Here is a 23153-nt window from a genome sequence, read left to right on the forward strand (position 1 = left end):
AATAGATGCTGATAGAAACGATGAAAAATTTTGAAAACTTTACAATTAATTTATGTTCGTTAACCACAGAGCTTGCAATCCAAAGCTCACGTTAGACTACAAGAGTCATGAAGTCTCATACTAAGGGATATCCAACATATATTTTAATAATCTAATGTTTGTGACAAATATTCAACATAAAATTAAGTTTTCGTTTCGTTACAAGGCATTCATACTTTGGAGATATCATATTTAATGTACAGAAAAGTTAATATTAAACAATACATGCTAAAGAATTAATAAATAAGATAATAAAATAAATTTATACGTAATTACTTTCATTTAATATGCTTTATGCTGTATAATATTGATTAAGAGGCATTAAAAGGTTCCATAGTCTGCTTTTATAGGCAAGATTTTTGATAAAAATTTAAAATTTTGAAAAATGATGAGAAAAGGAAAAAAAAGGTAAATGAGAGCAAGAGGAGGGGAAAAAAAGAAAAAGAAAAGAAAGGGAAGGGAAAAATAAAAGAAAGAAGGACATATAAAAATTTAGATGCGCATTCTTAATGCCGAGGCGGCTTGCCGCCGAGGCGCGATTTTTTTAGGCCTCTACGGTAACCCGGCAATGTTTTTTTAAATCTTGTACAGCCCTAGGTAAAAATCAAATTTTATTGCAGATTCATCGAGAAAATAAACTAACGAATCCCTCAAAATTGAGAGGGTAATCCTCCTCCTCTCAAATAAACGTACATACTGGTGCACCCTTAAGGAAACAAAGAGTCGAAGCAGAACAAAGGGAAATGGTTGAATACAGGAAACAAAGACAACAATACTTAGAAATACAATTGACAAGAGCCAAAATGCAACAAGAAGAGAAAATAGAAGAACAAAGGCAAAAAGCCCAAGAAAAAGAAAGAATTACAGAAGAACAGAAGAAAATGTATGAATTGAAGAAACAAAAAGAAAGAAGAGAGTTCCAAGAAAGAGAAGAACAAAAGAAACAAAGAGCAACAGAAAACATACAAAGAGATTATGAAAGAAAACAAGAAAGATTACAGAAAATGACAGAAAAAGAATTAATCGTTAGCCAAAGATTAAACGCAATTGAAGCTGAGAAACAAAAAGAACTTAAACAGAAAGCTCAAAGTGAACATGAAAGTTATATTCAACGTGTTAAAATGCTTGAAGAAAAGCAAGAGAAAGAAAGACAAGAAAAAGAAAAAGCGCTTGAAAGATATAATGAAATTGAGTTGAGACAAAGACAAACAATAGAAATGGCAAGAAGAGAGAAAGAAAAGAAGGCTCTTATGCAAAGAGTAGAAAGAGAACGTAAGAGTGCTAATGCGGCAAGAGAAGAAAGAGCTCGAACTGTTGCTAACGAGAAAAGGCAAAGAGAATTTAATCAAAGAATGAGAAAATTGAAGAAAACAGAAGAAATTAAACAAGAAATGCGCGCGAAAAGACAAAAAGAAGCCATCAAAATACAAAGGCAAAGAGAGGAAATATTGTCTCAGATGTCTTCTTTCTCGAATGTTCCAATGGATGCTCAAGAAGAAAGACTGAGAAAACTTGCCCAACAATTTGATTTATCATATGATGAATTAAAGGAGAAAACATTCAGTAGATCGGGTGGATTACCTCCTTTAACAGGGAACTCGACATCTAGATCTAATGCTTCTAAGAGATCATCTTCTCAGATGTCAAAGAGAAGTGAAAATAGGAATAATGATTCTTATGATTTCGATTGAAAAAGAAAAATATAGTTATTATTTGTTTTTATTCTTTTGTATTATTTACTTTACAAAAGATTATTATGTTTGTTTATTTTTTGATATTTAATGATGAAATTCAATAAAATAATATTAATTCTAATTTATCTATGTTGATATACAATGACTAGTTCTTACTTTCAAAGAATATATAGTATATCGCTCAATTTTGCCGAATAATCTTTTTCCTCAAAGAAATAGTGACTTTAGCTCCAAAATATCCCGCCATATTAAACTATTTAGAATATCTAGTCAAGCTTGAAAAAGTATTCAGTCTCTAAAGATTCAAACCAGTTTGGGATATCAAAGCATCATGATAGTTGGATTTAACTATCCTTTATTTATTTAATAAAGTTGATTTTAAATTTTTATTCAAAGAACATAATTTGCCAGAAATATGGCTGTGGTTTTAGCAGAAGAATGAATGATGTTGGAATATATTTTACATACTCTGGTTGAGTAGACATAACGAATATCATTTTGTGTTAGAATGGAATTATAGAATGCATAAGTTAAAGCAATGATCTTCTCCTGCTTGTATTCCCTAAAAACAGTAATTGATTCTAAGTTTTTGCAATCACTAAAAACAAATTCACAAAAATAAATCACAGTCGTGGGAAAGATTACGTTCTTTAAGTAGCGCAGAGAGTAGAAACCGCCAAGAGATATATTCATTACTCCGGTGGGGACAATGTAAAATGATGCGTTTTTTGAAGGAGGAAAAGACAATAAAGACTTCATGTCTCTAGAAAATAAAACACCATCAACTGAGCAAAAAAAATTATTTTCTGGATCAACATCTATTTGTTCAAGAGATAAGGAATTATCAAATGGGTTATCTGGCGAAATGGAATTTAAAGATTTTGGTAGGTTTATGTATGAAACCTTTGTATCATATAGAAAAAAATCTCCTAATGTTAGGGTGGTTGGTAATATTACATTTACCAAATTAGAAAATCCAGTAAAGCAATTATCAGGAGCTATAGTATAACCATCCATAATTGTAACACTTCTATAATTACTACGAACTAATGTAGAAGGGAATTCTATTTTAGGGCTATTTTCATGTGGTAATGTATAACTTTCAGTCAGTAGATCTGAGACTTTTTTACAAAAATGAGAGTAGAATTCATTATTGTTACGGATAATTATTCTGACATAATCATGCGAATATTTGTTCTTCAAAAGATTTTAATATTAGCCTTATCATCAAATTTCAGAAATTCTGAATTCGAGAATATATATATGGGTATTATATAACATTACATGATGCAATTGCCTACTTAAATAATACACGTTAAATGTTTAAATTCAACTTTGAATGAAAATTACAAATGATAGGAAGAAAGTTTGAGAAGAAATGAAAGATACTTGACATGTTATGAAGAATGATATAAAGTCACTCAAAATGGTAATTTGGCATGCGCCATCATAGAAAATAGTGCTTTCTGGTTGTGGAATTTCTGAGTTTCCGCCGTCAAGCATGATCGCGTCGGTGAATTTGTATCCTGAGTAGTGAACTGGCTGATGTGTATGCAGAATATTATCAAACCCTGAAGATGACTCGTTAATTGCATCACATTCTATCAATCCTGAAACGAACGAAGATCCGCCTGCACCACAACTGATAATGCAATTCGAGTCAATCCCATATCCACCACCATAATATCCAGATCCGCCTGATGGCCTACTTTTTCCAAAACCCAAATATCCTCCAATTCCAAACTTAGCTGAAATTTGAGTTGAATTAGCATCAATCCCACCACTTGTTTGATTTCCACCTGTTAGAATTGTATTTAAACACGTACCTTCAATTTTATCATTGCATCTTTCATTTAAACACCCAGGATTTATTGTTAAAACTCCATCCTCACCTTTAATACCACCACCATTGCCAGTGATGCTGCTATAATGTTTGCAGCAGCCACCTCCAGTGCCAGCAACCATGATACGGCTCTTAAGACTTTCAAAGGAATTCCATTCACCTGGAACAATTCTAATATCAGAAGATCCGCCACCACTCGTCGTATCCAGGTATGAGGAGCCTGGGGTTCCTCCGTTATAGGTCAAACTTGGTGAAGCTGTTCCGTGTTGGCCAAGGTAAATATAGAAAACAGATGGAGTTGAGACAGAGATAGTTCCTTGAACATATGCACCATAGCTCCCATATGAGAAATCTGGAAAGCCACTTCCGGCACCCCATAACTCTATCCTATATTCACCTGGAGCAAGAAGTCCCTTATATGGAGTGCAGTCAGAACCTTGACAAGGGTATTCGAAGATCGCTCTTCGGCCTCTATCGTAGTATGTGATTCTATTTGTGCCGAGAGATTTGTTAACAACATGAAATAGAGGATTATTACACTTCTTGTTTTTGGGAACAATAGCTCAATAACTTCATAAAAAATATGACTTTTTTGAACAGAAAAGCATATTTGAGTGGCAATGTGCTGTTCATTGAAAATAAAATTTCTTTTATCAATTTTGGGATTGATAAGTAATGATTTTATACTATTTGAGATTGCATTGAAACTATTTTCATGAATTTCCATTCGGAGAGAATAATTATATTTCTAACACTCATTCCGTATCAATATATGAGTAATTTACTTCATATGAATTTAAATTATAAACCGACAAAGATAAAATATTTTGAAATTGATATTGTTTCTGATGTGTAGAGAATATGCAAATGAATTTTCTGTCATTTAATCATTACTTCCTCCAGGGAACTTGTTTCTGAACTTTACATTACTTCCCAGGGACCAAAGGATGCCAAAAAAGATTCTCTGTGTAGCCGAGAAGCCATCAGTTGCAAGAGAAGCTGCTAAGATTCTTTCTAATGGGCACATGGAAACAAAAAAGGGAAAATCCAAATTTAACAACAATTTTGTTTTTCAACGAGATTTTCAAGGTGAAGATGTCAAAGTTGTCTTTACATCAGTAGCCGGTCACGTTCTAAACTATTGTTTCCCACCAGAATGCAAAAATTGGCAAACTTTTGGAAATACGAAGTTATTTGATTGCCAACTTAACACTTGTATTACAGCCAACATGGAAAAAGTTGTTGGTAATCTTCAAACGCAAGCAAAAAAAGCCTTTTTAGTTTTCCTTTGGCTCGATAATGATCGAGAAGGCGAAGGAATCTCAGAAGAAGTTGAAGAAATATGCAAACAAGTTAATGAGAACGCAAATTACAAACGAGCCCGGTTTTCAGGCCTCTCACCGCGAGAAATTATCCATGCATTCAATAATCCCACACCTATCAACAGAAACGACGCAGCAGCAGTCAAACTACGCCAAGAAATCGATCTACGCATTGGTTCCGCCTTCACACGCTTCCAGAGTCAGTTCAAAGGCATGTTACAAAATGCCGAACTTATTTCATTCGGGCCATGTCAATTTCCTACTCTTGGCTTTGTTGTAGAAGCCTTCTTCAATCACATCAAGCATGTTCCTGAATCTTTTTGGAAGATCGAACCTTTAATCACAAAAGATAACATAAAAGTGACTCTTAAATGGGACAGAAAACGATTATTTTGTAAACTGTCAGCATTTGCCATCTACGTTGACATTCTTGACAATCCGATGGCAAAAGTCCTCACAGTTGATGAGCGCGAATCATTATCAAACAAGCCATTACCGCTGAGCACAATTGAGCTGCAAAGAAGATGTTCGAAGTACTTGAAAATCAGTGCACAACGATCAATGGAAGCCGCTGAAAAATTGTATCAAAACGGTTGTATATCATATCCAAGAACAGAAACTGATTCATTTTCAGCGGATTTCAAGTTTAAAGATATTGTAAATGCACTCACAAGATTCAAAGGCGAAATCGGACAGTACTCCAATAAAATCCTGCAGCAGATTGTTCCTCCAAGAGCTGGAAAACACTCGGATAACGCACACCCTCCTATTTATCCGATAAAAGTGCCAGATAAATTTGACACTCCCGATCAACAAAAAGTTTTTGAATTTGTTTGTCGTCACTTTTTAGCCTGTTGTTCAAAAGATGGAGTTTCTTTGGCAACACGTGTCACTTTTGATATTAATGGTGAGCAATTTCATTTGAAAGGAACAAGAGTATTAGAAGAGAATTGGCATGAAATATATCCATACATTCCTTTCAAAGGAACGAAAATTCCTGAATTTAAAGTCGACGAATTGATTTCACCTACAAATATAGAACTAAATGAAGGAAAAACGACAGCTCCTCCTTTACTAACTGAACCTGATCTCCTAAAGAAGATGAATCAGGAAGGAATAGGAACAGATGCAACTTACCAAGACCACATTGCGAAAATTATGGAAAGAAAATACATTGTTCAAGAAAACAACTATTTTAAACCAACACCACTTGGTTTGGCATTAAATGATGGCTACGAAGGAATGGGATTCGATTTCATGAAACCAAGACTGAGAGCAGAAATGGAACAAGGATTGCAGGATATATCAAGTGGAAGACAAACATATGATGCTGTAAGAAATAATTTCATCAAACAGTATAGAGATGCATATGTAACTGCTGAAAGAATGTACGATGTTTTAACAAGAGAATTCACAAGACAGAAAAATAATCCTTACAACGCTCCTCTCCCTGTCGAAGAACAAGCATCAAAAAGAAGTAAATCTAAATCTGATGGCAAAACAAAGAAAAAGAAATCTTCGTCATCAAAATCAACAAAATCATCAAAAACATCAAAATCTTCAAAATCATCAAAATCATCAAAAACAGCAACAACAAGCACAAGAAAACCATGAAAAAGTAAACCTAAAAAAGAGGCAAAAAAGTGATTTTTCTGACAATTTATCTTCTCAATTTTATTTTCTGACACGTAATGCTTATAATTTTAACTCCACTTCTCCACGGATATTAATCAGGTAATACACTGCATAAGAGATTCATAACTTCCAATAAATTTGCTTACAAGTTTTTATTTCTTCTTAGATGAAATTAGATGACAAAAATGAAATGAAATAAAAATATAATTAGAATTTTCACCAACTTAGACACGGTTACCAAGAATAATCATATATTATTCATGTAAAATTTTGTTTGTTAAGTATTTAAACAATTATATTGTTAAGTTTTTAAAAGCAAATATTATTTCCTGGAAATTACCTGATTCAGTCTGAAATTATAAGTAATTTTGGCAAATAATGCATTATATTGACTATGCTACAGGGACTTGTTCAATTTATAAGCTTAAAACAATTGGTTAAGCTGCTATTTGCTCATAGAATTAGAAATTAAAATTCATTTTATATTTAATATGATTGTTATACATCAATTATTGAAGCAGAGCAATGTTCTATTCTTGGAAACTTGCAATGCAAATACTTCCAGAATAGAAGAAACTACCTAGAAGAGAGAATATATTGCACTATTATTTCAAAAACTTCCGCATTTATATAATGATACGATGTGTCATTCCAGAATCCTTACACATGCAAATGTTCTCTGGGATGACATTATGTGAATATTCAGAGAATAATGTGCTTATAGTTTACAATGTCAAATTTTTTTGTCACTTTTATAAATAAATGCTTTCGCAACAAGAAATAAAGGATAATATGGTTCGCTTCGAGTCGATTTCGACTGAAGAAGCCGCCCAATTAGCAGGTGTTGTTCTTGATCATATACAACTTAAATCAAATCTTTCTCAGATGCTCGCCGGATTAGAATTCTCAGACACATCAACAAAGCAAATTTTAGCAGATACAATTTTATCATTCATTAATAGACTTCTTCAATCCCGTACAGCTACTTCAGATTGTTCTCCACTATTGAAACAGGCAGGTTTAAATGACGAATACTCCGAAGTAATCAGCAAAGTCATTAGCAACAGATTAGATACTGTTGTTAAAGATTTAGCTGAGAAATCATCAGGCGATAAACTTCAAGACCTTGAATGGAGATTTGGTTTAACTGCAGCTTCAAGTACAGGCGCAGGCACTCCATTCATTCAAATGCGTTTACAATTCGAAAATATCCAGCCTGTTTCTATCGAAATGGGCATGACAGAGTTTTACGAATTCGCTGCTGATATTAAGCGAATTCAAGCTCAAATGTCAAATACCCTTAACATATAAACATTCAAGAATTATGTCTCTTTTTTATTATATCAATTTTTTAGATTGCAAAAAATGAATCTATTTTTTTGACATTGTTTCTCTTTAAATATGAAAAGTACATCCATAGATTATATTTCTTATATTATAATTTGAATTATATTTTTGCACAATATATGATTTCTTATTGACAATTATATTTCTTCATTACCTATGAAAATATCCTATACATATCGTCGGTATGCATATCTCAACCTCTAATCTGGGAAAAGTATTATTTATCTCCTCTATTTGCACAGTTTATCATGCTCTGAGAGAGGAAAACGTATTCGTTCATTGTTCAGATGCATTCATTAGATAAGTCATCATCAATGAATGAACAGCTCTGCTAATTAATTCTTTTCATTTTTATTTTTTTATCCAAATAAAATTCCGATTATATAAGATAATATCTATTTATAAACAAAACAAATACACATATAAAATTATATAATTATTAAGCATGAAGAGGAGGAAGCTTTGATAATTCTTTTTGTCCAAGGTTAAGGGTCCACTGTAAAAATTGAAAGTCTCTCAAAATTGAGAGGCGATTTGCAAATAATCGTTATCGTCTTTTTTCGAAAATCCACTTTTCCTAGTGTTCTGATTAATATTTTGTGAATGTAACAATAAAGTATATGTTTTAGTAAGATGATAATACATTCTATCACTTCAAATCACATAAAAATTGCAAAATCAGCGAGTTTTATAAGAACATGATTTTTTCGAATTTTTTCGCTTCTGGATGCGTGTTTTGAAAAATAGATATTTTCGAATTTTGATTTTAATTTAAGTATAAATTTTATATTAGGAATTTTTTTGACCTATTTCCAATCATTAATTCCTAAGTTTTTCTAGGAATTTAATTGAGAAGAAATTAGGAAATTCGCTTTAATGCCATTACATCCTAATATTGTGATGCATGTAGTTTATATTTATTGAGGCTAATGCCGGAATATCGTGCATTTTATAAAAAATTCAAAGAATTGACAATTGGATAGCACAAATTTAATTCTCTAGACAAAGTATTATTGTTTATATATTCAAAGCATTATCCTTAGTTTTGAAATGTTGGCCAAAAATTTTCGTGTTATTTTTTGTGTTTCAGCATAAATTATGTATTGACTTATGAAAGATAAGCATTTTATTCATTATCATAAAGATATACCAAAACAAATTGATAAAATTTAAAAAAATGTGTATTTTAGTGGGTATTATTCTGGCCAATGCCCATTTTTAAACGATTTAATATTGACCATATCAATAGCCGACTCAATGTAAAAATTTAGATATTATTTTTTTCATTATTCAAACTTTGATAAATTTTAGTATAATGAATGATTTTGTTTCGTGTATGATACAGAAATGAAAAGCTTGATTAATATCATTTTGCATTTTTTCAAGAATGTTAGAGTACATCTACATTAAAAAATCGGATTCGAATTGCGATACTGCATCAAATTGTTGCACATCTGATAAGGATCTCAAAAGAGTAAAGTTAATTTTTTTGTGTTTTTTTAAGTTTTGGGCCTTAGTAAAAACACCATCTTAAGCAATATTTTTGGGACGACGATAGGCCTTATTTGGCCTTACAGTGGACCCTTAAATCTTGCTTCTGAGTTAGAACAATATAAGTTAGTTGGGCGCATACTTACATTGAGGTTAAGCATTGATGTGCAGAAAGGCTGCTTAGATCTCATCATGCTCAAGAGAATGTTTGGTTTCTTTGGCTTCTGATCGATTTCTTCTTTCTTTTTAGGATCTTTTTGAATGCATCTGATCATACACTGTTGAAGTTCACCGCAAACTTCTGATGGAAAATCTTTAAATCCTCTTTCTAAGAAAATTTCCCATTGAGCTTCGTTTTTGAATGGCAATTGTTGATAAATGACATAATATAAGGTTACACCAAGTGACCAAACATCGGCTGCATAAGTGTCATATGGTTCAAATGAAAATAGTTCTGGAGCCATGAAATATTTCGTTCCAACATAGTTTTCGCATTTAATCTCGGAAGGTTGAGCAACACCAAAATCTGCAAGCTTAATTCTTTCGTACTTATCGATGAGGAGATTAGATGGCTTAATATCAAGGTGAACAATTCCTTGCTTATGGATAAAATTCAGTGCATCAATTACTTCGTAGCACCATTTAACAGTCTGGTTTTCGGTAACTTTATGCTTCTTCATGTATTCACTAATATTTCCATTGACACAATCCTCTAAGATGATATAGAAAATATTATCTCGCAAAAAATAGTCATAAAGCTTGATAATATTAGGATGGTCAAGCTGCATTAGAGCATTTAACTCGTGGACAAATGATGATTTCTGAGCTATTGTCTTGCATACAAATGTTTGATTATATTTTGGACTGAAAATGCGATAGCACCTACCATAAGCACCTTGACCAATCTTAGCCATAAGTTCGTATCCATGGGCTTTTAAAACTCCCTCTGCATCAAAGCACATTTGCATATTCTGTTGTATTAAAAAATTGAATTGATAAAATAACGAAAATCAAAATCAAAATCAAAATTTGAAATGTTACTCTCACATTGTATTTTTGTAATTTATAAAAATGAGATTCCATTTCTTTCAGAAAAATTTAAAGGTATATCTCAAATTAATTGTTCAGATATTCAAAATATTAAATTCAATTAGATTTGATCTATATTTACTACTGTAAATTATTAATAGCCGCTTTGAATATATTTATTTAACATGTTTAAAATTTGAATTGGAAACAATATCTCAATTTTTTGAGATAGCGCAGTTTAAGCTTGAAATAAGTGCGTAATAACATGTTTATTATAATTGAACAATGGTTTCTTTGTAAACATGATGATTCAAATAATATCATTTTATCTTCACTATATAATAATAATAATTTTAATCATCCGATTTGATGGAAATGATCGTAAATTTTATTCAAAAATTGAATAAAATATTTACGAATAGTTTAGTCGGTTTTTGCATTTTTAAAATGTTAGTCACCTTTCTCCTTCCAAAGTGAAAAAAAATTGTTTAAAATATAAAAAGAATTTTTATTCGCATAGGCGACAAACAAGGATTTATAAATAAATAATGGGGCTTTGAGTATTGATCTGAATTGAATCAGATAATTAGCCGTAAAAAATCTTCTAATAACGATTTCTCATGCATGAAAGATGGCTATGAGTGGCGTTAATGAGGGCGTTTGATAATTGGAGTTGGACATAAAATTTGGAGATCTTAAATTTTGAGAATTTTGGTGCGATCTTACTGGTACAAGCAAGAGTATGGAAGGAGATTGAACTGAGAAAAAAACTAGAGCATGCAAAAGAATCATGCTACAGCTTAGTTGAATGTCATTTATGCAAATAAAAATATCTTTTTCAAATTTCAAACAAATTTTTGCCACTTTTTGAAAGAAGATAAGGTAACAAACATTTTAAAATGCAAAACCTAGACTTAAACTATGCCGAAATGTGAGCTCACCGTTACGGTTTTTTCTTTGGGGGCGAGCTTGCGAGCCCCCAAAGAAAAAACCGTAACGGTGACTAACATTTTGGAAAAATTCAATACATCTGATGTTTTCATTTATCTTTATGTTTTATATGGAATTATCTTTGTACAATTCCTATGTATCGAGTTATCAGAGATGCCATGTTGTTCTTTCATGAAAAAATGAAAAACGATGTTTCAAATTTCAGAAATGTGTGCTATCTCAAAAGTTGAAAACAAGCTTACAAATCAATCAGTTGACTTAATCAGTATGATATCATAAGCAATATTCACTGGAATATCAAATAGAAATGACAAAAATTAGATATCAAATTCATTAAACTTTATCCTACGCATTTATTATTCATACAATTAATTTTTAATACGAATAAAATCTGAAAACTTAGTAAATTATTTCTCCATTTCAACATCTTTGAAATAATCAAGATCATGCTTGATAAAATAATTTGGCTTCGATTTATCTCCAATTTTTCTTCTGAAAAATGCAATTGGATTGCAATACTTGAAAATCAAGAATAATACAACTAATATCAGAGGATAATATACTAGATTAATATGCTTTTTGACCTTGTTTTCTTGAGAGTGGTCTATCTGGCATAAAACATCATTATCAAAGCTGTAAACAATTTGATTATCATTAAAATTGCAATTAATATTAGTTTTCCATGCATTTCCTTTATTTCCATCTGATTTATCAAATCTACAGTCCTGAAATGTTGCATATCCAGCAACGCACATATAAGTCCAAGGACCTTGATTATCTTTGAAAATAAAATTGGAAAGCAATGCAATACTAGATTGAACATAAATCAAACCTGTAGAAGCAACGTTTTTAACTATGATTCCATACTTGTGATCACCAATTAAATCCATATTATTAATAAATGTCAGAGAGTTGCCTTCTTTTCCATTATAAGAACAGTATCTGTGTATTTTAGATGTAACTGGTGCTCCATGAGCTAATCCTGAAACAAAAGAAACGTGACTATTTGAAACATTGACGTCTTCACTAGTAATATCGCCTTTCCAGAATATGCAAATACCATACCAGCAGTTAATATGATGTGCTGGACATTTATCGTAAGAATTTTGAGTATGGAAAGTCCAATTTGAAGCTTCTGAATAGAATGTGGAACCATCACATCCATTTCCTGTTCCACAACAGCATGATGCAAAACAATTTTTGTTTACAATTGTCTTCTCCAAAATAATAAAAACTGCACCTGCCTTTCCTGTTGATGTACAGTTTGTAAATAATGAATTTTGTATTTTGATGCTTTTTATTGATTTTTCTAGTGAAATTGCACCGCCATTACCATTTTGGTGCAAATTAAAAAATTGGCAAAAGTCAATATCGCATATATTATCATTTCCTTTTATTGTGTGGCTAAATACATTATGAGAAGTTGAGATGCATGAATTTTCACTCTCTTTATGGATACTGAGTGCCAGAAACAATAAATTCATTCAAAATTTGTCAAATTTCTAGATGAAGAAATGAATTTTATTTGGTTTTTCCAAATGAATTGTACTCTTGAATGATCGTACTATATAATGTATATATTTGGCAAAGAAATTTATATGATACTCAATAGAAATTTCAAACGGAATGAAACTGATCAAAATACCAGCTCTCACATGAGGTCTGACAGTCATATGTAGCTAAAAAGTAATTATATTGTTAAAAAATTTAAATTTGAGATGAAATTTATTTTTTACTGGATGAAAACGAATATATATAATATGTTTATTAATAGTACGTTTATATTTAAATTTACAACACTGCCATAAGTGCCTGCAGCTTCTCTTTGTTCGGTGGATTTGATTTGATGAGTTCTTTCGCAGCATTATCAATTCTCTGCCTTGAAAGGATCTTTGCAGCGTTCTTGTCCTTCGAACAAAGCGTTGTAAGTGCCTCTGCAGCCAATAACATTGTCTGTTTGTTCTTGAGGAGTTGAATTAACTTTGGAGCAGCAAACTCGAAGCGAACGCTGGCGTATTCAGGTTTATCCTTGATGAAATTAAGCAGTTCGGTGCTATCTTCGTCTTTCAAAACAATATTCGAGACAATCTTTGAATTCTTAATTTTTTCGACGAATTCGTCGTTCGGCTTCAAAGGATAAAGTGTTGCAATGGCACTGGATGGCAATGTCTCGGAAATAACCTCAAGGAATGTTGGTAAATAAGGTAATGTAAATGCTTTTTCTGGAGCGACTTCTGCGAGCTTTGACATGAGTTTGGCTGTTGATGATTGGTCAGGGAGGTCAAATTCGATCCAATCTGGGTTGTTGATGAAGTAATTTATGACATAAGAATCGTCAAACAAAGAAATGAGGATTTTGTTAGCGATCTTGAAGATTCTCGCCGCTTTGATAATTGCATGGATAATTCTGGAGTTGATTGGGAAGTTTTCTGCGTTCTTTAGGTATTTAAGCGTAGATTCAACAGTTTCGTCGGTCGAAAGGTGCTTGAGAAGGGATTTGAGGTTCAGTTCGACATCCCACTGCTTTGTAAGGCACAATCCGTCGTATGATGATGAAATAATTGTGTAATCTTCTGAATCTGCCAGCATATCTTGGAACATGCCGCGTGTTCTCTCGTCCCAGAGTGGGTTTTCGTCGAGAATGGCGAGTAGTAAGTCGAAGAATTTCTCTTTCGTATTGTCATAAATAAGTAATCTCCAGTCACTGACGAGAATCTTGAGAGCAGGTGATGCGCGTGAACGTTTTGCGACCTTGTATAAGATGCTGATGATATCTGTTGGGTATTTGTTGATCATTGATAAGAGAATTTGCTGAATAATCAAATCTGTCTGATCATCTGTGAAAGCTACGAGTTTGCAGAGCACTTTGACACATTTCTCGCGACAGAATGATATTGGAAGGTATTTGTAAATGTTCGATTCGATGATATTTGGAACAAATTTCTTATCAAGGAGGAATTGGTTGATAACTGACACAACACGAGAGGATTTCTCATCAGAAGGTGCTGTCTGAAGTAATTGAGATGCTTCTGAGAGGAATTGAGCGATCTTTGGTTGTTTGATAAATCTTGGATGCGCCAAGAACTTTTCGAAGTCGTATTCCACCTCATCGGTGCTTGCAACACTTTCTGACATATCCATCTTTGTTTCATCATCACTGTAATCGTTGAGTCTCATGATTCTAACTGCAGGCAGGGTAGAAATGAAATCATTGACCTTGGCCTCGTTGTATCCTGGGAAAACAGCTCTGAAATCGCAAAGGAGGTTGATGATTTCCTTGAAAGAAGGCCTTAATCTTGGATCTGACATCCAGCAGCGGATAATGAGTTCTCTCATGCCTGGATGTATGTTAGTTGGTAGAGTTGGTCTTGTACCCTTAAGGACTTCGCGTAAAATTGTGGAAACTGGAATGCCTTCAAATGGACGAGTCAAAGTTGCTATCTCGTAAAGAATCATGCCATAAGAGAATATATCTGCTGATAATGAGTATTCGGATCCCGCGACGATCTCTGGAGCCATCCATTGTGGAGTTCCTGTGCATTTTGTCATAACATTGGACAAAGTATTCCTGGAGACACCGAAATCGCAAATTAATGGCAAGTAGTTTTTGTTGAGCAAGATATTGGACGGTTTCAAGTCACGATGTATAATTCCGAGGTTATGAAGGTATTGCATGCCAACAGCGATGCCAATTGCTATTCTTTGGAAGATAGTTGATGGATACTTGCCCTGATTCCTCATAATTCCAATGAAGTCGGCAAGATTTCCGTTGGTTGCTAATCTAGTTGCAACAGCGTATGGGTAAGTGTTCGTAAAGCCAACAAATGGAATAACAAAGCGTGATTGGCAACGAACAAGAATCTCAACTTCCATTAAGAAATGTTTTAATTCTGCTTTAGAAAGTTCTTCATTAAACAAGATCTTGATAGCTGCCGTGCCTTTTTCATCATTGCCCTTTGCACGCCAAACTTCTCCAAATGTTCCAGAACCGATTTTCTTTTCTAATTGAAAATCTTTCAAGTCAATCAGATAATCTTTAAGCTCTGGAGAGATAAGGATTGCTTTCTTACGTTTGACGCGTCGAACGTGGGTCGATTTACTACGAGGATGATTTTCTTGAGGTGGTTCCATTTTATTTATTTTGATTAAAATAAATTCGATAATTGGCACTTTTTATTAAATAAAAAATGTATTGTACATGCGATGTTATTGCGAAAAGAAAAAATATAAAATGCTTTACATATATCGTTTTACTCAAAAAGTTTAGTTGCAAATCGTAGTAAATATCTTAAAAGCAATAAAATATTTACTTTTCCATTTGATTGAAAATAATTGGTCAAGTTTTGTGAGCAGGAATCTTTGAATCAAATATTTGATTCCGATTGTTCTGTAATAAACAGAAATTCATCAAAAGTGACAGCTCTCAATTTTTTGACATTTGTAAATTCTAAATTGAATGAGAAAAATGAAATAATACTAAGCATAATACAATATTCTAGATTTAATTATAATTAGGAAAAGTTAGTTTTGAGAGTACTTTTCATAGGCATATAGAATGAAATCTTCTGAAAAATAATATCACATAAACTCATATTATTTTCTAATATATAACTATTTTATATAAAAATCAAATTCAATGATCTTAAAAGCGAAGGATAAACCTCAAAATTTACGAATATAATGAGTGGGAATATAATGCTTATCTATCATAAAACCATATGAAATATCAATTTTTGCTTTACGCCTAATTTTTGACGACAATTAGCAAAAAATGTTAAATGTTAACACTCAGTCCATTTGAATATGAAAAATAAAATTGACTTCGATTAAATGTTTTTATTTATCATGCAATTCTTCTTGCGACCAAAGGTTTGGAATAAAATTTCAAAAAATAAGATAGCTTAAAAAATAATATACGGTAGTGTTTACTAATAGATGAATAGTATATAAATTCTATTAAAATGGATTTGATCCAAAAAAATATAAAACCAAAAATAATTGTTATAATTTAAATGAAGAAGTAATTTAAAACGATTTTATTTATGATCAAATTTTATATATTTTTTTGGATCAAATCCATTTTAATAGAATTTATATACTATTCATCTATTAGTAAACACTACCGTATATTATTTTTTAAGCTATCTTATTTTTTGAAATTTTATTCCAAACCTTTGGTCGCAAGAAGAATTGCATGATAAATAAAAACATTTAATCGAAGTCAATTTTATTTTTCATATTCAAATGGACTGAGTGTTAACATTTAACATTTTTTGCTAATTGTCGTCAAAAATTAGGCGTAAAGCAAAAATTGATATTTCATATGGTTTTATGATAGATAAGCATTATATTCCCACTCATTATATTCGTAAATTTTGAGGTTTATCCTTCGCTTTTAAGATCATTGAATTTGATTTTTATATAAAATAGTTATATATTAGAAAATAATATGAGTTTATGTGATATTATTTTTCAGAAGATTTTGTGTTCTTCTTCAAAATTTTATTTTTTTATTAAAAAGAATCTTTACAAAATATACATTTACTTTAATTAATATTTAAAAACGTGCTCTATCAAAAGTTCCAAAAATTCAATATTTTAGCTTTTCTGAGGTGTCACTTTTGATGAATTTCTGTTTACAACAGTTCTATATTCTATTTCTATCATGTTTCTATTTTAATTGAAAAAATTTGCATAAAATGCATAAATTGAAAATGAATGATCGAATAGAAACATATAATCTGTAAATAATTAATGTCTATTAATAAATGCTATAATTTTATCAACGACTGCAAATTTAGAAACTCGATTTATTTATTTTTTTATAAGCGAAGTTTCACCTTAACAGTCTGTTTAATTACATTGCTTGTTTTCGCTTCAAAAAATTGACGAAATGTCACTGTGAAATCGATTATTTTCCGAAAATGAAAGAGTTCTACATGCATATATTATTTGCAGTCAACATACGTTGTCTATTCATATAATCGAAAGATTGTGTTTGCTTTAAGATCTTAAACCCTTTACATTTTAATATTTCCAGTTACAATTGGCGTATCGCAAATATATAGTATCGGATTTAACATATGCAAGTTCTAAACTTATTCATATAATTCTGAGTTGTCTTAAATAGATAATTAAATGAAATCCTTATTAATTTTGCATCAATTCATGATTTTATTTTGTCCACATTCTGATTTCAATGATGTCGCTAATATATTCAATACAATTCTGCACATAATCATTTTCCCCAATACCAAAATCTGACGCATCTGCAATAACGTACATAAATTTTATCATGTTAACAGTTCCTCGTACGAAAGATATATCAAGTCCCGTTCGTGGAAATGTTCAAACAGGTGCAACACAAAAGATTCCTGCGTATTACTCCTCCTTTTCCCCAACAAAAATGGAAGAAACGGATAAAATCATTGAATCTCGCCTTAAATATAATCAAGAATTAGAAAGTTTTGAAGCAAAGCAAAGCGTCAATGAGTTCGAAAAAAGGCATTTTGGCATCAAAAATAGTCCAGAAATTCAAAAACCAAAACTAGATTCTTCAACAAGAGACAAAATATGCTTTATTGAAATAGAAAATATGGGAACACGCAAAATCAGAGGACTCTCACAGAGTCAACCAGTTTCAGCAAAAGTTTCTCCTCGAGATATTGTTATTGAATTGGAAAATACACCTTGGCAAGCTTTAGATGATCCTACATTCATATCAACAGATGATTTAAAGCAAGTAACGAAGATGAATGTTAATCAACATCCATTTTATTCAAATTTTGCTAGTGATGCTAAAGGAATTCCAGTTTTTTCAGCTGCTGAAAGGCGAAATCACGTTGCAAAAGTAGAGAAATATAGACAGGATATGTTCACGCAATTAACACTAGATAGAACACGTAGAGAAAATATGCTCCGAAAGAAAGCTTTAACAGCTCTTGAAAGTACCAAAGCACAAAAGGATGCCAACGATAAGAAATACATTATCGCTGGACAGCAATGGTGCTTAGAAGAATTAGAAAAAAGAAGAAAACTACGAAATATGAAACCTGTTAAAGAAGAAAAAATCGATCCACTGGCAATTGAAGCTATTCAAGATGTTGATAAGAAGGAAGAGTTAATCAAAGAAAGAATGAAATCAGTAACAGTGAAGAAAATGTGATTTTAAATTAATTGTTTGTTAATCATGTTATTTGGCAGTAAATATGTGTCTAAGCTAATGGAACAAAAAATGTTTAGTTTTTAGTATTTGCATAAAAGAAGAATTTCCTCTTGTCATCTTCCTTAGAGAAAGATTGAAAGCTTTACAAAAAAAAAGTTCAAATGATATCATTTCCCTTTCAATTTTTGTTAGGGAGTGGTATTCACAACGATTATTTTTGACTCAAATGATGTTAGGTATAAGTAGCAAAAATAATCATAATCAAGATATAATAATCATAATCAAGTTAACTTTTGTGAGCAAAAAAAAGTTCTCATTGAAATTAAATTTTCCCGCCCAAAAAAAATGAATGTAACAATCGTAGTTGTCATAGGCGAGGCCGGATATATAACCGAGGTTAAATGGGACGAAACAAAGAACCCTAATGAGGGTGCCACCCAAGAACAAGACAAGATAACACTTCAACTTGGTAATGGAGACTACACATTGCCAGACACATTGCTAGATCAACCACAACCATAGTTAGTCGATAATTCACCTGTTTTCAATAATTAATCTTGACTTTTTTTTATCTTTTTTGAAAAAACAATTGTTTTATTGACTAAATTTTTCTTTTTACCTCGACATTTAGAAAAAAAATGATTTTTGGTGGTAAGCGTATAATAATGAGCTGATATTATCAAATGTTATACAATTTATAATAATGAATATATTCACTCAATGAGTGGGGGACAAACTCGCCCATTGTCACTTTTTCATTAACCTTAAACTTGTAATTTTCATTATTTTTAATTAACCTTATTTCTTTCCCAATTCCTGATTTATTTTATTCACTTACTATTAAAAGTCACATTTTAATAAAATATAATAATTTATTTATAGCATTTTTTACTATACTGTAATAAAAAATTAATTATAATAAATTAAATGTTTATTAAATCAAATGTTTTCTTTGCAATAATATTTTTAATGTTGAGTAAACAATGTTGGGATCAAGTGTATCATTTTTCAGACCTTTCTGAACAGCTTCAAGCATACTGATGCATTCGACTTTTTTAAATTGTGTCATTTCTTCGAAATCTCTTGTGACTTTTTTGATAACTTTAACACTTCTCTCTGAATCCAGACCTTTAATTTGCAACTTAATCAGGAATGAAAGGAACAACACTGGAAGATATAACTCGATGACAGTTCATCGAGTCGAAGATTTCGCCTTTCTGGGAAGTACTGGTGCTTCAAACCTTGAAATGTGATTCCGAGATGTTGTTTGTTCCATCTCCTTCATTTCTATAGCGAAGCATCCACCTGTCAATGATGGCGGCCACTGTTGGTCAAAGTATTCACGGGCAGCAGGTTCCTCATTTAAAATTTCTTCTAAATTGTTGTAAACCATCAGGATCAATTTTCTTCCTCTTCAGAACCAAAGACCATAACTTCATTAAGTTATAGAAAGTTTCGAAAGTTGGAACGATCTTGAAACTTTCAGCCTTTCTCATGACAGCGCGCAACACATGAAGCCACACCAAATGATCTGGCATAAGGGGATGGCTGTTTCAACAGCATTTGTGATTTGAGGTGCGCAGTCCATTGAAAAATAAGATGGTTCGCGATTGATGGAGCCAAAATATGCTGTGAAACAAATTTGTATATTTTCACTTGTGTGGGCCAAACGAAAAAATACAAAACGGAAAAACAATTGATTCCGAATTTGCCAGTGACGGCATAAAATGGTATGCGAGAGCGCAAGAGCTTATAAGTGGAATCAATGTGATAAGTTTGTATTTGATGTGAAAAAGCATTTGCTTCGAATGGGGCGTAATAGAAAATCATACGATCTGGCTCGTGAATAAACTCGATGAGATCATCTGGAGAATGACTCTTAACCATGTCGACAAAAATTGCAAGAGATGTAAACATCATCCGCTGAGAAACGGGTATTGATTGCATGAAGGCGTTTGAAAACTTTTTTAAAGCATCTGTAGATTGTTGAAACATTTCCGGAATGATCCCACTATCAATGGGATATTAAGATCTTTGAAACACCTTAATTGTGCGTAAACACGGTCTTGATTTGATTCAAAATATCTTGTTAAATAAGATCTATAAAAATATGATGTAATTTGTTGTGATTTGTTTGGAAAAGGGGCAGAATGATTGTGGGTGTTAATACATTTTCGTATGTGGTACTTGTCATCGGGAAGTGTATCAACAAGGAAGCGACATGGACAATTCGGCCACTTACAATTAAATTGGATTTGATTTCTTTCTTTCCTAGTTTTATATGAATAACTACAACCTGCTTGGATTTCTTGTTGCACTCGATACTTAAGCAACTCAATATATGTGAGTTCGTGATCTTGGATCTGCATTAAAATGAAATGATTTGAAAGAATAAAGAATTTTGAATATATTGGTCTTATTTTGATAAGCTTGGTCGTGTTTTGAATAGCTTGGCCATCTAATTCAATTATGATCTTTGAAAAATAGGTGAAATAAAACTAAACATAAATGTAAAACTAGGGATATGAAATTTTGGTTGTACACCACTTGTATGTGCCGGATACCATTGTGTCAAATTTTTTCTGAAATTAACTTTAAAAGTACTAAGTAAGATCATGAGATATAGCAATATATGTTTAAACCAACTTATATTTTGGTTGTACACCACTTGTATGTGCCGGATACCATTGTGTCAAATTTTTTCTGAAATTAACTTTAAAAGTACTAAGTAAGATCATGAGATATAGCAATATATGTTTAAACCAACTTATATTTTGGTTGCACACCACTTATATGGAGTGTGGTAGAATTTACGAAAAAGTGACGATAGAAAAGTGACGCTTAACCTTAAATTTTCAAACACTATTTTTTGATTGTATTTTGTTATTTATATATTTATATATATAAATATATTTATATATGTATATTTATATATGTATATTTATATATGTATATTTATATATGTATATTTATATATGTATATTTATATATGTATATTTATATATGTATATTTATATATGTATATTTATATATGTATATTTATATATGTATATTTATATATGTATATTTATATATGTATATATTTATATATGTATATATTTATATATGTATATATTTATATATGTATATATTTATATATTTATATATGTATATATTTATATATGTACATATTTATATATGTATATATTTAAAAGACGGTGGTTCACCAACATGATTATGAAAATGATGTCCATTTACAAATCTGTATTGATTAGATTTCATTTCAAAGGTAAAGTTAGCACTACAACTTCCCCATCTACAGTAATGTCTAATAATTGTTACTCCATCTGAATTCAAATGCAGTTAGTAAACATATCAAGGGTACGGAGGCACTGCGCACCTACTTACCCATGATATGTGAATTTGACACTTTACGAAACCGTTAACGTATATTTTACAACACAAACGACAACACTAACTTAACCTTAAATATTTACAAAGCCACCAACCACTTCACCTCACTAATGTAAAAAATAAACGTTCTCACTTACAAAAGTATTGCAACTCCTCCCATTGCTGTGCTTCATATAACAGCTCATAATCTTCTGACTCACTTTCTTCTTCATATAGGTCAAAATCACTGTCATAGTTTATACCTGTTAGTTTTGACAAAGCTAATGAAACACGCTTACCGTTTGTATCATATGCTTGTATAAACTTTCCATTATGCTTGTAGTCATAAACGCTCAAACTAACTTTACCCTTTCTTCCTCGTATCTGATAGAATGTATTTTCACAAGGAACGAAGAACAAATTCTTGAACTCATGACCGTTGTAGTTTGTTATCTCAATAGTTTTCGTCATTTATATAAAAATAAAATAAAAATAAACTTAAAAATACAATAAAAATTAATGATATCACCACCCTCACACGTATGAAAACATAGCGCAAAAATAAATTTAGGTGAAGTGGTGAGATCTCACCTCTTTTTTCACCTCTTTTTTCACCCTGTTGAATTCATTGCTTTATAACTCTCTTCCTTGGTTTCTTTTTAGTTGCTTTCTTCACGTCTGTCTCCAACTTGACTGTCTTTCTTCTTCGTCCGTAATGATACCAGTTACTTCCACCAGTCAATGGGTCAAATGGTCTTTCGTAAGGGTTTCCATACATTCCATAGGGACCATACGGAAGAACTACTGGTGGAGAAGAAACATTTTCTTTAGTTCCATCGACTCTATTTAAATGCATTGTTTCACCTTTCATCTGGTCATTAAAGTCTTTTGCGTGTTTTGCAAACTCATCGTCCTTTCCTAAAGCATTTTCTGACTCAGTCGCAACCAAATTGGATGCTTTATTTATGAGCCCTATTTTATTTAATCTTAACTTCTTTGCAACCCAGCCTCCAATCTTCCCTTTATTTGCATCTAATGTCTTCGAAACCCTTCCTCCACTCATTTTATTTACTGCGTCATAAGCTCCAAGTGCTTTTGCTCCAAATGCTAATGCTTTTGTTCCCATTGCGCCTAAAGCTGCCCAAGCTACCATTTACACCATATTAAAATCATCTCTCTTCAATATTATCTCATAAAAGTTCTCGTTACTGGAGAAAGTCAATGAAACATAAGCGTTCTCACGGGCTTCACCCTCACCGCTTTGC

At 31.7% G+C, this 23153-nt stretch overlaps 9 protein-coding genes across 9 annotated transcripts, besides 7 other annotated features; 5 read left to right on the plus strand and 4 right to left on the minus strand.

Annotated features, from left to right (window-relative positions):
• Window positions 1–442: 442 nt before the first annotated feature.
• Window positions 443–636: a mobile genetic element.
• A 146-nt stretch (window positions 637–782) lies between these two features.
• On the plus strand, window positions 783–1730 carry TVAGG3_1024830 (200 kDa antigen p200-related family; the record flags this gene model as incomplete). The annotated part of the gene is made up of 1 exon (XM_001579077.1): window positions 783–1730. One exon carries the CDS (start codon window positions 783–785, stop codon window positions 1728–1730), a length of 948 nt encoding a protein of 315 aa, XP_001579127.1.
• Window positions 1731–3041: 1311 nt separating this feature from the next.
• On the minus strand, window positions 3042–4457 carry TVAGG3_1024840 (glycine-rich protein family; the record flags this gene model as incomplete). The annotated part of the gene is made up of 1 exon (XM_001579078.1): window positions 3063–3698. The coding sequence occupies one exon, from the start codon at window positions 3696–3698 to the stop codon at window positions 3063–3065; it is 636 nt and encodes a 211-aa protein (XP_001579128.1).
• Window positions 4458–4519: 62 nt separating this feature from the next.
• TVAGG3_1024850 (prokaryotic DNA topoisomerase family) lies at window positions 4520–6964 on the plus strand (the record flags this gene model as incomplete). The annotated part of the gene is made up of 1 exon (XM_001579079.1): window positions 4524–6512. One exon carries the CDS (start codon window positions 4524–4526, stop codon window positions 6510–6512), a length of 1989 nt encoding a protein of 662 aa, XP_001579129.1.
• Window positions 6965–7085: 121 nt separating this feature from the next.
• On the plus strand, window positions 7086–7945 carry TVAGG3_1024860 (COMM domain-containing protein 4-8 family member family; the record flags this gene model as incomplete). Its single annotated transcript, XM_001579080.1, has 1 exon — window positions 7296–7844. One exon carries the CDS (start codon window positions 7296–7298, stop codon window positions 7842–7844), a length of 549 nt encoding a protein of 182 aa, XP_001579130.1.
• A 424-nt stretch (window positions 7946–8369) lies between these two features.
• Window positions 8370–9451: a mobile genetic element.
• Window positions 9452–10339, minus strand: TVAGG3_1024880 (3-phosphoinositide-dependent protein kinase protein; the record flags this gene model as incomplete). Its single annotated transcript, XM_001579081.1, has 1 exon — window positions 9452–10339. The coding sequence occupies one exon, from the start codon at window positions 10337–10339 to the stop codon at window positions 9452–9454; it is 888 nt and encodes a 295-aa protein (XP_001579131.1).
• Window positions 10340–11594: 1255 nt separating this feature from the next.
• On the minus strand, window positions 11595–12835 carry TVAGG3_1024890 (uncharacterized protein; the record flags this gene model as incomplete). The annotated part of the gene is made up of 1 exon (XM_001579082.1): window positions 11759–12835. One exon carries the CDS (start codon window positions 12833–12835, stop codon window positions 11759–11761), a length of 1077 nt encoding a protein of 358 aa, XP_001579132.1.
• Window positions 12836–13063: 228 nt separating this feature from the next.
• TVAGG3_1024900 (protein kinase protein) lies at window positions 13064–15554 on the minus strand (the record flags this gene model as incomplete). Its single annotated transcript, XM_001579083.2, has 1 exon — window positions 13143–15482. One exon carries the CDS (start codon window positions 15480–15482, stop codon window positions 13143–13145), a length of 2340 nt encoding a protein of 779 aa, XP_001579133.1.
• Window positions 15555–15741: 187 nt separating this feature from the next.
• Window positions 15742–15778: a mobile genetic element.
• Window positions 15779–16957: 1179 nt separating this feature from the next.
• Window positions 16958–16995: a mobile genetic element.
• A 651-nt stretch (window positions 16996–17646) lies between these two features.
• On the plus strand, window positions 17647–18516 carry TVAGG3_1024930 (uncharacterized protein; the record flags this gene model as incomplete). Its single annotated transcript, XM_001579084.1, has 1 exon — window positions 17647–18516. The coding sequence occupies one exon, from the start codon at window positions 17647–17649 to the stop codon at window positions 18514–18516; it is 870 nt and encodes a 289-aa protein (XP_001579134.1).
• A 345-nt stretch (window positions 18517–18861) lies between these two features.
• TVAGG3_1024940 (uncharacterized protein) lies at window positions 18862–19038 on the plus strand (the record flags this gene model as incomplete). The annotated part of the gene is made up of 1 exon (XM_001579085.1): window positions 18862–19038. One exon carries the CDS (start codon window positions 18862–18864, stop codon window positions 19036–19038), a length of 177 nt encoding a protein of 58 aa, XP_001579135.1.
• Window positions 19039–19238: 200 nt separating this feature from the next.
• Window positions 19239–21312: a mobile genetic element.
• Window positions 21313–21856: 544 nt separating this feature from the next.
• Window positions 21857–22538: a terminal%2Cinverted (terminal inverted repeat of Maverick-1B transposon ID:TVAGG3_1024960).
• Window positions 21857–23153: part of a mobile genetic element that runs on past the window's edge.

Source organism: Trichomonas vaginalis, chromosome I (assembly GCF_026262505.1).
Source record: "Trichomonas vaginalis G3 chromosome I, whole genome shotgun sequence".
Lineage (NCBI taxonomy): Eukaryota > Parabasalia > Trichomonadida > Trichomonadidae > Trichomonas > Trichomonas vaginalis.